Source organism: Ananas comosus, linkage group 9 (genome assembly GCF_001540865.1).
Source record: "Ananas comosus cultivar F153 linkage group 9, ASM154086v1, whole genome shotgun sequence".
Taxonomy (NCBI): Eukaryota; Viridiplantae; Streptophyta; class Magnoliopsida; order Poales; family Bromeliaceae; genus Ananas; species Ananas comosus.
Window position 1 is genome coordinate 7861214 of NC_033629.1, and position 15333 is coordinate 7876546.

Below are 15333 nucleotides of genomic sequence, written 5' to 3' on the forward strand. Positions count from 1 at the left end.
TTTGTCTTTTGCATTTGATGGTTTCTTTTGACTGAATGCTTCTTTTTTTTTTGTCATATTCCCCCTCCCCCATGTGGTCATGTTCCCTCTAAACTTTTTCCTCTCTTTTTTTTTTTTTTTTTTTTTGTCTTTTTGCATTTGATTGGTTCTTTTGACTATCAATTTTTCTTTTTTTCCCCCTCCCATGTGGTCATGTTCCCTCTAATCTTTTTCCTTTCTTTTTTTTTTTGGTCTTTTTGCATTTGATTGGTTCTTTTGGCTGTCAATGCTTTTTTTTTTTTTTTTGTCATGTTCCCCTCCCCCTCGTCTACTTAAGGCAACGACCCTCTCTCTTTCTCAAGCAACTTCCCTATCTCTTTCTCAGGCAGCTTCTCTCTCCCTTTCTCGGTATTCTCTCATTCACTTTCTGTCTCTTTTTTCTTCTCAGCGCTGATATATCTTCCTAAAATTTATTAAAAGGAGGCAAAGACGTTGCATATTGCATATTTTTATTAGTAAGTCAAATAAATTATAATTTTAATTATTTATTTATAAATATAGGAGTTAATTTTTATTAATATATTCAATCCACCACAACATCTATTTCTTTTCACAAATTATGTTATCAAATTTTTCACACCGCAAAACTTTTGGCGAATCAAGGTAAACAAACTTTGATTACATCAATCTTAAATTTTATTTTTGCAATAGAAGATTTAAAATATTGATAAAATCAGAGCCTAAATTAAATATTGATACTTAAGTTTATTTAATTAATTTGACATTTAATTTATTACTATTTTTTATGATCTAATTAGTCTTCTAAAAAATTTAATAATAAAGTATTTTTTAAACAAATTTGAATAAAATTTATAAGTTAATTAAAAATTATTTATTTTATCTTATAAAAGAAATATAGTAATACGATAAAGAAAGAAAAAAAAAGTCTTTATATTTTAAAAAATTATAACATGCATAATTTAAAAAATAATATAAATAATTTTAAAATAATTTTAAAAAATTAAATTTTTAGAAACTATTTCTTTAACATTATATTTTATAATATTTAAAATTTTAAAAAAGAAAAGAAAGAAAAAAAGAATTTTAAAAGTTAATCAATTCTAAGTTTCTAACTAACAGATATTCACGAATTTGTTCAAAATTATTTTCTTAGATTTTGATCAAATATTTTAAAAATAAAAAAAAAAATTATGAATGTAATTGCCGTTCTATTTTTGATTTTCTACTCATTGTATAGCTTTCTAATCAAATCAATATATAGATTTAAAAAAATTATAAAAAAATAAATTTTCTATAATTTTATCTGTTTTAATTTTTTAAATAAAAATAAAATAAAAAATTTCTAATTTGATACATATGATTCTTTTTTCATCATGTCTTTTTTTTTAATTTTTATAAAATAGATTTTATTTGAGTTGTTTGTATCTTAGTAATTATAGATCAATAATGCCACCTAAAAGAACAGAAGATTATGGTTGGCACATGGCAAAATGGTTGATGGAAATAGATTTCATTGGAAGTGCAATTACTGTAATATGGTCGGAATGGGCGGAGGTGTCACTCGCCTAGAAACATATCGCTGGAGGTTTTTCTGAAGTATCAAAATGCCCTAAAGTCCCTCAGGAAATAAGACATGCAATGAAAATTGAATTAAATCTTCAAAATAGCAAAAAGAAAGCAAGGCACGATCGAGAATTAATAGATAAACGAGCGGGGTGAAATTCCTACTGACCCATATGAAGGTTTAGGTGATGAATTAGATCCTGATATTAGAGCTGCGATGGAAGCATCTGCACAAGAAGATGGCAGCAAAATGAAGTCCAACGAACATAGAGCACAATTTGGACGCTCTCAGTTTGATGCTGGTGGTGGGTCTGGGTTGGCTCTGCACCATCTGGTTTAGCTCGAAGTGGTTTGTTAACCGAACGATAGCTCGATAATCTCTCTTATATGCCGCAGATGACTGTTGTCCATTATATCCACGATCCAGTTGCATATGCAAATTATCTCCGACAATACAATGACCTATATCGGGAATATATGACTTTCTCACAATACCAGCAATACTTATATCAACATTGTCATATAAATCTTGTATCTGCAACTGACAGTATGCCATATGATCAAGCGCGACAATCTATGTGGAATTAAGCAGTCATCTCTATGTAAAGATGTAAATTTAAATAATTATTATACTTGTGAATTTTATTATTGTATTTTAATTTTTATTCTACATCAGGTATAATTGTATTTTACTTACAAAAAGCTTACATGCATGTTAATTAATGAGTATAATAAGGTATATATAGCAAATATAAATAATTATTTATTTAAATCTTTCAAAATAACATTATAAGAGTTTATTGGAATCAAAAAAACTGAAAAAAAATCCGTGCCAAAGCGTGGCAGTAGGAGGTCGTGCATATCTGTCGGCACGCAAGCGGACCACGTGTCGGCACGCAAGCGGGGCCGTGCCGTACCGTGCCAGGGCCGTGCCGCCACGCCCCTGTGCCACGGCACTTTAAACCTTGGCTTACATGCATGTTAATTAATGAATATAATAAGCTATACATAGCAAAAATTAATAATAATTTGTCTAAATCTTTCAAAATAACATTATAAAAGCCTGTTGGAACCAAAAAAACTTAAATAAATCTGTACCAAAGCGTGCCAGTAGGAGGTCGTGCGTATCTGTCGGCACGCAAGCGTGCCACGTGTCGGCACGCAAGCGTGCCCATGCCGTACCGTGCCAAGGACGTAACGGCACGCTCCCGTGCCACGGCACTTTAAACCTTGCATCGAACAAAAAATTTTATGTTTGTTTAGAAGACTAAAAATGCTAATAAAATTTAAATTTAAATTTATTTAAACCAACATTGTCAAGTAAATCTTATATCTACAGATGACAATATGCCATATGATCTATTGCGATGATCTATGTGGAAGTAAACAGTCATCTCTATGTAAATATGTAAATTTAAATAATTATTGCATTTGTGAATTTTATTATTGTATTTAAATGTCTATTCTCTATCACAAATAGTTTTACATTACATACAAAAAAGCTTACCAGTATTTAATTGATGAATATAGTAAACTATATATAGCAAATATTCATAATTATTTGACTAAAATCTCTCAAAATAATATTATAAGAATTTATTGAAACAAAAAAAACTAAAATAAGTCCATGCCAAAGCGTGCCAATAGGGAGTTATGCCTATCTATCAGCACGCAAGCATACCACGTGTCAACACACAAACGTGCTTGTGCCATACTGTGCCAAGCAGTGAGCGGCACGCCTCCGTACCACGGCACTTCAATCCTTGGTTCCGCCTCTGTCGAAACTATTGTTCCGGCCCATTTCGCTACTTTTTCTCAAACGATTGCTTTCAGTAACCCATTTACCACAATGCACCACAATGGACCCTTGGTCGCCGCATTGATACAAGCTGTTGTCAATTTAGTTTAGACTCAGCAACAAAATTTGTAACAGAATCTCTCTCCTAGTACCGCTGAGTCGAATTCCAGAGTTTGAGAAAAGAGCATCAACGAGTTCAAGATATCTGCTTCTTCACCCTTTTCGGGCACTATAAATCTAGACGAAGCAGAAACTTGGATCAAAGAGATAGAAAAGGCATTTATGGCTATGCAGTAAGGCATTTATGGCTATGCAGTGCACCGATGAGGAGAAGGTTAGATTCGAGGCATGCATGCTTCAAGATAGAGCAAAGAATAGATGGAAAAGCAAGTTGAGAACCCGCGGTAATGATCTAGCAGCTCTTTCATGAAAGGATTTTCAATCAGCATAATATACCAAGAATTTTCCAATGAGTAAACTTCGTCAGCTTGAGGCAATTCCTAGATTTAAAGCAACATTCAATGTTTGTGGAGAAACACGAGGCCGAGTTTGACCGGCTATTCCACTTTGCCCCGAAACTAGTGGATGAAGATGAGTCGCGGGCCAAAAGAATCAAGAAAAGGCTAAACAGACATATTCGCACTTGCCTCGCACCACTGCACTTAAAGACATAAGGATGTCGTTTCTAGTTGGGAATATAAGAGGTTATGCACACATAATAATAACTGGGCTTAAGCATTTTAAGATGGTGGTTTGGGCCCAACAAATTATTATTAGTGGTTCTGGTTGTTACATTTCGTATCAGAGCCAAGTACCAGCTGGAAGTGTGAGAACTAAGTATTGATGCTACACCATAGATTTGGTGGGAGCCACCTCTTGAACCGGTAATTTTGGTCTATATGTTTATGATCGGGTTTGGACCTGACGACGACATCAGGGTCTAAATAAGAAGAGATTCTAATTAGGAATATTAGAACCTATGCACCCTAATAATAATCGCTACGCTAAAGCATTTTGAGCCAGTGATTTGGGCCCAACGAGTTATTATTGCTAGCAACTCGAGTCGTCACATCTGATTGTTCGATCTTCACTGCTCGATTAGTTGCAGATTTCCCTACTTAAAAACTAAATGGTTGGACGAAAAGCAAGAGATGCATAATGGATGAAGATATGGTTCATACGCGCATTAATGTCACAGGTGTAAGTAATAATTTTTCAGAATGTACATCAAACTAACTGAAGTTTATGTACTAAAACTAAAAAAATTTGTAGAGGGTTGTAATAATAGAGGTACTAATATATAATTTTGGTTGTTTGAATTAATAAAGTTGCCATTTTATTTGCCAAAACTTGACCTTTTTGGTCTCTGGAACCTATTTTACGCTAATGTGGTTCGAGAGAAAGCCGTGTTGGAACTTTCCACTGAAAACGAGTAATCGTGGTGCATTTAAGACGCAACTGAAACTTTCATAAAACTAACCTCTTTTCCTTCAATTTATAAATTCATGTGAATTTTTTCGAATATCTTAAAAACGAAGGATGTGGTTGCGAGTACACTCACTGATCGAATTTCCAACGAAAACGGAGTTTTGAGTGCGAAGAAATGGGCTTCCGAAGTTGACTAATCACGCCCAATTTTTGGCTGCGGGCTGAGCCCAGTTGCTCGGGGGTTTTGTTTCGCAAATATCACGTGAGAGATAGGGTTTTATGCAAATTATAAGCGAGGGGACCTTGTTTGCAATAGTATTAGCATCGGAGACCATCGTGAAATTGTCGCAACCCCCAACTTGAAATCAATAATGGATCTTTCCATCCACTTGATCTCTCTCTCTCTCTCCACATGCAATCTCTGCGATTTCTCTCTATCCACGTGAATTTCCCCTGTATGTTTCTCTCTAGATCGTGTGATCACTCTTTATGGAGACAAATCTCTCTCTAGTCAGTGAGATCTCTTTCTTTCTAAGTACAAATCTCTCTAGGAATCTTTCTCTATTCCGTGATCTCTCTCTCTCTGTATGATCACTCACTCCCTCTCCTCTCGATCTAGACAGAGCCAAGGAAGGAACCAACCTCAATCCGGACAACTGTGCTCTCCCCTTCCTGATGATGACGCCACACGAGTCTCGACATGTGGACCCTCCGTTCGTGCGTCACACCTAGCGGCCCTATCCCTGGGCCATGCGGATCTCTTCACGGACTACTGTGATTCGTTGAAGTATTCGTGTGTTTGGACGATAACTGGAACCCACTGACTATTTTTTGCGAGCTCTGACCTCAATCCGACATCCATCGACAGTAAACGACCTTTTTCTCGAACTCCCTTCGTCTGCTATTTTGTTCAATGTGCTGATTTTATCATTGTCATTTTGCGAAATCTGACAATTGTCGAATGTTGTTTTGGATCGATCCTCGTAGGATCTAAATGAGGATAGCAACCAGGCTTCTTGTTGGTCTCGTTTACGTGTCGGTAGCCTAACAGCTGCGAATTGTGAAGTCGAAAACCCCTGGGGCTAAGATTAGAGTTTTTGTGGCCCGGAACTAAAAAATTGACCAAACTAAGGTTTTCGAGGCTGATTTCGATAAACCACTAGTTGCGGCTAAGCATGTTTGTGTTTTTGTTGTCTGGATACATCAAAGCGATGGGTCAAGGAGTTCTCTAGGCTAAGCGCGCATGGTGGGCACAAATTGACACCAAATGGGTGTCCAAAGGCTGTAAAAAGGGCAAAAGTAGGATTTTGATAACTCCCTACCGTGTCACTGCCCAGGAATTGGTTATAGTGATCTTGGGCGATTACTCACAGCCCCAAGTCACCTAAATAGTGATTGGGGTGCTGCACGAACTTCTTATCACGTGTGCCGCATGATATCGAAAGACTCTACGATCTGAGGTTTCGAAGTGAGTTTTGGCGCATTGCAAATACTCGTTGCGGTGTATTTTCTATCCCAACTCGTAAAAAATGAGTTGGGAACCCCTAGATTGAACATACTTCATGCGCACATTCCGACACGAGAAAATTGCCCAGAACACCATTTCGAGCCTTTTCAGGCGACACGAACAGCGAAGAACCTTCAACTCATGTGCTGCTAGTTTGGGGCCTATCGTGGCCCTATTATGAGTGGTAAAGACCCTTGGGACAGATCACTCAGTCATCCGCTATACCGGTGCCAAAATCAGCACTTTCAAGACTTACCAGATGGAAAATGGTCACATCGATGCACTAATGGTGCATTTAAACTTGAGGAGTTTCGGAGGGTCCTTGTGGTCATAACCAACAGCATGATGACTTGCTTAGAGCCGCTAGTTCCTACGCCAAAGTCAGCGCAAATCGAAACCCAATACATAGTTAGGACTCAAATTTCTCGTTTCGTGCACTATTCGTGGACTGTCCTGACACATATTTACGTGCACTTTTGGGCAGTGAAGTCTTTTGTTGTATTAGAGTCAGCAGGTATTCGGAGTTATATTACAGCAATCAGGTGGGATCTCGTAGGCCATACTTCGGAATGGACTGTTCCAAATGTGTTTTTTTAGAGAGAGTGTTGGGAAGTTGGTTTTGACACTTTGTGTGTTGGTTAGGTCTATATGGCCATGGACTTGTGACAAGTCGAGGACTCGATTTACTACTGAGCTAGGTGAGTAGGTGAGTGCTTCGATTCCAATGTTGGTATAGTTTTACTAGTTTGGTCTTTCCTTATTCCACCTGATTTTTTTTTGCATATTAGCATGTTGAGTATATTTTTGTACCTATTTCACTACCTACTATCGAGTTTATGCATTTTGATACTATCGTGATGACTCTGGTTCTTGGCTATAATACGTTAAGTACCAAACAGGTTCACTGGTTTATAAGCAATCCGACACTATTCTCATGTTCGGACTTTGAGGTGGACAGGATTAACTGAATATGGTCGAGCTGGTCAATCCCGCTCCAACAAGATTAACGAACCTCGATGACTCTCGATCCCACTGCTCTCTCCCTGCTTGTCGCCTTGTCCCATCCATGGAAAAACAAATCCTTATAACCTAGAAAAGTCTAAGTTAAAAAACAATTTAAATTTTGAGTATATTTTTGCAAACTTGAATGCAAATATTGAATTCAAATACAAAGTTTAAATTTCAATTTATATTTTGAATTTAAATAGTAAATTCAAATTTATATTTTGAACTCAAATTTTCATTTAGATTTAAATTTTGAATTCAAAATTCAAATTGTTATTCAGATTTTAAATTTAAAATTAATATTTACATTCAAATTTAGATTTTGAATTTAAATTTAAATTTAAATTTAAATCTTAATTTTGAATAGCAGTAGATATTCAGGGTTTAGAGAATTCAAATTTTAATTATAATTCAAATTTATAATTAAATTTTTAAATTTAAATTTAAGATTGATTTTTTAATGCAAATTTGATGTTTAATTTTAAATGCAGATTTTGAATTCCAAATTAAATATTTTAATTCGATTTAAAAATTAAATTTTGATTTTTGATTTTACTTTCAACTTTGCATTTTTATTCAATAATCCAATTCTTAGTGTTATCCTAGAAACACCAAACACCGGATTGGATTATATTTTTCTAATCTAGTCCCAATACGAATCCTATCCGCTCCTCTCTCATTATTCTATCCAGTCCAATCCTATATACCAAACATGCCCTTAAGGACATGATGCTCGTAATGAAAGTGATTAACACAATTCAAGAATGGAAAATTAAATATAAAATAATAATCTAATATTTTGGTTATTCTATTTACGTTTTAGAAAGTGGTAAAACCCATAGTTAGTAGAAGTAAAATAAAATTCAATTTAAATTGTGTCTATTATTTAGGTTTATGGAGTTAGTTGAGATGAAAAAAAATATCTTATATTGGGAAAATATGATCAGATTGTTAGCATCATTGGGGCCAAAAACTTTGAAGTTTGGATAATTAATTGGTTAAAAAAGGCTATTATAGTTAGCTATCTTAGATAAGCTTATGCAATACATAATAGTTATCCACTTTGAATGAGTTGAATTTTTTACGATAGGTATTACCTAGTTGTCCCCCATCCTCGCAATCTATAATAGTTATCTAGCCTTTATTTGTACTCAAGTCGAAAGAGTTAAATTTTAAAAATTAGGTTTTACTTAATTGTCTCCTTGCCCTCTCCTCTGTTTGTTCCGTACTGGTTGTTCTTCTCACTTCCCTCTTCTCTTTCTAGGCCTTCTCCTCTCTTCCCTCTTCTCTCTCTAGGCTTGGATTGAGCAAGCTCCCCATATCCTTTCTCTTTTATCACTTATTTTGATTTTCTTTTAATTTTAAAGCATCTTAGGTTTTTGTATGAAACTTTGGGCTGCATCAATGTAGTGATGCACACACTTTCTGTAGAAGTTCCCAAATTTTTCACCACAAATTTTTTAGGTTATTAGACCCCCAAAAATCAAATTGACCAGGGCAACTAAAAAAAGGCAATCTTGTCCCTCTTAGGACATCTTTATAGAAGCCTTTAGAATATATTAAATTATCATTTTCTTTTTTCCTTATGGCAGCGATTGTCCTCAATCAAGAATATGTATCTAGTTTTATAAGGTTAAGTAGGATGCCAAGTACTAGGTTTTCCTTTCGAACATTTTCTTTGTTAGATGGACATCTCCAATATGCCCTGAATATGTGAAATCCCATAGTTGCATCAGAGACTAGCATGCTAACCTAAGAAGCATTATTAGTTCTTACAAAAAGATTTCACTACAAAATCCTAATATTAACTTCCTAAAAGGCTCAAGTACACCAACTGAAAAATATCTTTAAAAAGGAACATTTTGACTGCAAAGCAGGGAACCTATAAACAATAATTAGATCCATGTCGACCATGCAACTATGTTGAAAAATTTCAATTCTATGGAGTAAAGTAAACCCGGACAAACTAACTTTATTAAATGGTAACAGCTCCTAGATAAAAAGATATATATAAAGTATGATCGACCATTATAGGCAACCTGGTGTGCTATTCAATATTACAACAAAACATTGGAAACTATAGTCGGCAGTATTAAAGAAAAAGCAATCTGAATTACATTTCTATGATTAAAGTTCAGCTTCGCGTCTAACACAGATAATCATCAGGTGAAAATAGACCTACCTTCAAGTGTGCATTATGCCGCTTTCCTGCCCTCCACCGACGGATCTGCCCATCATTCATAGTCCTAAATCTGAATTTGAAGGACCTAACCGAAGGAAAAGAAACTTAATAATGCCAATAGCAACTTTTGAAATACACCAACAGCAACAGAACGAAATCATAAACCTACGAGGGAGCCTTTAGCTTGTATTTCTTCACTTTGGAAATGGTCGGTGTTATCGGAGCTCTCGATCTATCTTTAGCGGCATAATTCCGCACTTGCGTCACCTAAATCCCCATCAATAAAAGATCTAAAAGAATCATGGCTACAATTAACAAGAAAATTAACGAACCATTCATCAACAGAAATCAGATACTAAAGAAAAATCCATCCAACGAACCAATCAGTAGAGACTTCACGAACGAGAACCTTAACACCATAAAACCGTACCCTAACCCAGACAATGGTAAGTTGATGGCAAAGGAAACGGGGAGAAGCAAAGAAATTACCGGGAGATGAAGCGAGGTAGTAGAAAACCCTAAACCGAGACGGTGGGGGCGAAGCGCCGGGGAGGGGAGGGAGAGGCCGCTGGAGGAGAAAAGGGACCTGAAGATGGATCCATTCGCGGGGAATGCCACTGAGCGGAGGCGGCTGGGGAAGTCAGCGGAGGCGGCAAGGCGGGAAGAAGAGAGGAAGAAATGGCGGCCGAGTCTGGAACCCCATTGCTGCATCGCCTTAAGCGCAAACAAATAAAAAGGGTTCACGCGTTCCAAATGTTCTTTTTTGAGACTTCTGATCGAGGAGATGGGATCGAGCAGGGACAAATGAAGCGAAGGGATGAAAGCAAGAGCATCCTTACAAAGAGAGTTGTTGGAGAGAGGCTTCACCCGTCAGTAGGGCGGGTAAATGAGTGAGCCGGCTCGTGTTCTACTTGTGTTCAGCTCGATATTCGGCTCGCTCGAGTTCGGCTTAAATTAATTTCAAGCAAGTTTGAGCCTAAATTTAAGCTCGAAATTAATATCAAGCTAGAAAAGTAAAAAAAATGCATAGAAATAGAAAAATGGTCTTCTGTTCGCTGAAAAAAAACCTCTCTTTCAGGCGTTACTCGCCTATTTATACTCCGGCATTATTGTTTGGTTATGTACACATCCCTGATTTCATGGGCCACTACAAGCCGATCCTAACCGCTGAAACCGCTTGCGGTTATGTTGTGATTGTCTTTATGCTCCCGGCGTACCACATATCATTTAACCCTAGCTTTTAGGATTCCTGGCTGAGCCGTGCACCGATCTGCTACATGGCGTTTCATTATTGGCTCTAACTATTACCCCCTCGACAGCTCCCGAACAGATGGTTCGGTAGCTAGCGTAATCTCTTCCGAAGGAGCGGATTTCAAAATCATTATTTCAAATTGCCTTGTACCGTCTTTCTCTCAGCCGTCCTTTCGCTTTCGACTGCCACAATCTCCCAGACATTCCTTTTTATCTCTTATGCGACATTTCTTAGGTCATTTATTGCCGCCGTCTCGTCATCATTAAAGCCGTTTCAGGAATTCCATCCAACGACCCTTTTTTTTTTTGTCTCTTTTGTTTTCTTTTTCCCTACGCTTCTCATTTTCTCTCTTTTTCCTTGCTTTTTTTTCTCCTTCCTTCGTTCTTTCTTCTTTCGTCTCCTCTAATGGCTCCGTTTCCTTCTCTTCCTTCTTCTCCATCTCTCGATTATACATTACTTTGACAATTCGTTCCGTCAAACCCTTCTCGATTTATTTTAGGTCCTTCGTTTACAGATGAACCCTATGCCTAAGGATTTTTCTTTCTCAAGTGAGGGTATTCCTTTAATGGCTGATGCCATTCATCTCCACTCTTGGTTTGCTTCAACTTCGACGGGAAAATGTCTCCGAACTTGGCCGAGTGTTTCGAAAGCATATCTTGCCTGGTTGGATCGGGTGGAAGCGTCGTATGCTGATCTCTGGCGCGAGATTGGGATTTATGATGCCATTCAATTATCTCAAACACCTCCCATAGCCAATAACCTTCTTTTGGCTGTGCCTGTCTGTTTTCTGGTCCCTTGTTCCCAACACCTTCTTTTTTAGAGCGGGGCCCTTTACTCCTACTCTCCTTGATGTCGCAGCGATCGTAGGTTTACGCCCTCATGGCATTACCCTTTCAATGGCCTACAATCCTGACGGCATGATCAATTTTGAGGCCCATCTTGATTTAGCTGATCTAGCTTATACCAAGTTTATCTATCGATTCGCAGGTCAATCCCCTGCTCCGGTTACTAGGAAGGAACATACAACATTCCTTCTCTACTGGTTGTGTCATAATCTCTTATGTACTCGTTCACAGAAGATAAATCGAGATTTTGTTCCAATCGTCGTAGGTTTAGCTAACAGCAAAAAATTAGCCTTGGGTGTATATTTTCTTGCCTTCGTATACAGAGAAAATTTTGATTCAATCAAATCATTGTCATCCAGAGAGGGTTTAGCAATTGGTTCTGGTTGTGGTATTCTCTGGTTTTTGCAGATGTGTTTGCAAATTTATTTTCCTTCTCTGTGCCGAACCCCTTTAGATATAGATTCGACTCCTCATTCGATACTTATGGGTTGGCTCTCGACTGTCTAAAGCCTATATCCTCAGGCCACCCATATAAATTCGGCAATTATTTCAAAGTTTGTTATGAATCGTGTCCTCATCACCTTATCTCGTGGTCCCCATTTGCAGAATGCGTCACTGGTCCACCTTGGCTTCTTACTCGATATGAAACCATCCAGGGTAAACTAGCCACTTCTCGGTCCAGTGAATATTCAGGTGTTTGGTTTTTTTACTAACTGCGCGAGATCTGCACGTTGGGCTGAAAATACGTTCTAAGTTGATGCCCAGTACTGAAGTTTATTCTCCTCAGTATGCTACGCGTTAGTTTGGATTTGTCTAAGCAATTCCAGTATCGGCCAAATTTTTTACGGCCAATACTGCCGTAACCGTCCTCCCACTAAGAGCACAGCCGAAGCTGATCGGCTTTCGGCTATAGGGAATCATTTTCGACGCTTCTTCAAATTAGTAAGCTTTAGGCCGAATCAACAGGAGTAATAGGTTTTCATTTTACAGTATCTTGGGATGCTTTTTGTGAGAGGATCTTTATTCTGATAACGTCACACCGGCTTCGTAAGGTTCTTCATCCGGAAGGTATGCTGCTTACTAATTGATCTATTTTCATGTTTATGTTTCTTCTTCGGCTCATTTATTTATTTGTAGCAGTACCTTTTTCAAACAAGGATATCTCACTCGATCCCTCTGCACAAGAAAAATCAGGGGAAAAATTTGATCGAGATTCTGATGATTTACCCTGCCCCTCTAAAGNATATATACTTCATCGGTCCCCTATTCGGAGGAATGACCGATTGAAGCCGAACAATCTACTCTTCCGCCACCCCAAAAGCGGCGCAAATCAGTTGTAAAGAGGATCCATTCTCCAACTCCTACAGTCGTCGAAGATACATCTTCGGCTGATGTTCCACCAACATCGGAGAAAAATCCTCCTCAATCATCTCCAAATGAACCTATCTCAGCCAAGGTAATTCCTCAGCCAATTCTAATTGACTCCTATTCTTCTAATGCTTCAAACGGATTACCTTTACTTTTTCCTTCGTAAAACAGACGCCTACGGGAAGAAGTTCTCGCGTCCATTTTGCTTCGTCCTTGGGGAAGAGAATGTCTGATACTAAATGTAATATACCGAAACTTCGGTAGAGTATATCAAACTTTAGTCAAATTAACCAAAGTGTGTAAGAGAAATAGTTGGACAAAGTCCATCTGACATTCCAACAATGTTGGAAGGGTCAGAGTTGAGTTCCGAATGCGTTAGAAGGGTTTTAGCATTGCTCGGCGCAAAATGGAGCCAAGCTCTGCCAAAACTGAGGTCTGGGGCTCTGCGTACTGGTATTGGGCAAGTGGTACCGGTACCAGGCCAGCCACCCGAGAAGGCAGCTCTTGGGTTTGGCCTCTGTCAAGCTGCTTAACCGGTGACGGCCCCGATGCGTATCGGTACCCCGCAGCAACCCGAGAACAGCAGCTATCGGGTTTGGGCAGTTGAACAGGGGCGTATTGGTGATGCCCAACCGTATACCGGTACGCAGTGCTATGAACAGCAGCTGTAGTCTGCTGCAAATAAAAAGAGTTGGAGGGCTTGTTTGCAATTGTAATAGCTTATAAAAACACCCCACCTCCTTCTCTCTCATTCACAGCAGTGAGAACACCCCCTCAACACATTTTCCTCCCTCTCTCTCTCTAGGAACTCTCTCCCAAGGTGGTCAAGAGGAGATTTAGAGGAGGATTTAAAGGAGATTTGGAGCTTTGGAGGATCTAGGGCTCTCCTACAAGGTGTAGCTTGGTGAGCTTCTAGGCTAAGGTAAGGTTTCTTGTGAAATCTATGTTAGGGTTTGGTTTTATACCCTAGAACACTTGATTTTGATCTTCTTACATGAAGAAAAACCTAGTAGAGACCATGTAAACTCATGAAAATCCATGTCTGCCCATGAGCTCTCATGGTAGATGTCTAGGGTTTGGTTCAAATGCCCTAGAAATAGTTTTGGATGGATCTCTAGATTATATTAAGCTTGTTTTTGCTTATCTCAAAGATCCCTATGGTGTACTTGGTTGTAGGGCATTGTTAGAGCACTAAAATTAGGGCTTTTGTCATAGGATGGCTTAAATGTAAATTGACCTTATAGAAACCTAATTGAAGGTGTTTCCGACGCGTTGGTGGACTCGGTTCGAAGATCCGACTCCGACGAGTCTACGCAAAGATGTTAAGTCTTGTGTGTTGGCAAGTTTCGTGGATTGAGTCGGAGTCTTGAAGGATCGGTGCGTAATGTCGAAAATCGAAGAATCCAAGATTTCGAAAAAATCAGAAAATAACTCACGACGTGAATCACGATGCTCAGGTAAAGTTTTAATTCATGTTGTGGTGATTCATACTTAGTTGTAGGCATTAGAATCATAATATCAAAGATTAAGTAGATTAGAAAGCGTCTCGGAACTTTGCGAAACCCGAAACTTTGCAAAATACTGAAATTTGCAAAGTGTACCGGTACAGCATCAGAAGTGTACCGGTACAAAATGTGTACCGGTACAACCATCAACATGTAACCGGTTTCAGTGTTTCGTCAGTTTTTCGTTCCGTCATTGTGTAACCAGTAACAGCTTAAAGTGTACCGGTACACAGTGTAAAATCGTGAAAACTTTCTAATCCGACTCCAATTGATTCTAAAGTCTATAAATAAGCTATTGGGGTTCTCTAACACATCAAGCATCATGAGAATACATGTTTGAGAAATCCTAGAGGCTAGGATTTCGTCCAAAACCTATTTTCAACAAAATAGCATCTTTTAGGTCAAATCGAGATATTGGAATTTTTTATCTATATGTCGATTTGATCTTCGCTTCGCTTGGAATTCTCTTTCCTGGTTTTCATCGATACTCTAAGCGAAGGATCACCATAACATGATGTTTTTCATGAATGACGTTGTGGATTCGGCGTGATTGAAGGCGGTTCGTCGATTCGGATCGTGGGCTCGTGGATTCGAGTGGCGTTTGTGGATTCGGACGTGTGCGAGGCGTTTGTGGATTCGAACATGAGGGCGTGGACAACCCGGAGGATTGCGCGAGATTCTTAAGAGGTTAAGAGAGGTCGAGTCCGTGGAGGCGGTAATCACCTTATAATCTTTTCTCTTAGTGAATTATTTTTTCTCTTGTTGGTCCCGTGGGTTTTTCTCCAAGTTGGAGTTTTCCCACGTAAATCTCGGTGTGATTTTTATTTTTCGCATTTATTTTTATCGCATTGAGATTGTGATTTTTGGCTATTACACCTAT

At 38.2% G+C, this 15333-nt stretch overlaps 1 protein-coding gene across 1 annotated transcript in view; it reads right to left on the reverse strand.

Moving 5' to 3' along the window:
- The window catches only part of LOC109715750, a 28642-nt gene extending 18337 nt beyond the window's left edge, over window positions 1-10305 (reverse strand). The window contains exons 1-3 of the mRNA XM_020240895.1: window positions 9973-10305; window positions 9653-9750; window positions 9484-9568 (exon numbers count right to left, since the gene is read on the reverse strand). Coding sequence (XP_020096484.1) covers window positions 9484-9568; window positions 9653-9750; window positions 9973-10194 — 405 coding nt within the window. The 5' untranslated portion in view covers window positions 10195-10305. The remainder of the gene's footprint in view (window positions 1-9483; window positions 9569-9652; window positions 9751-9972) is intronic.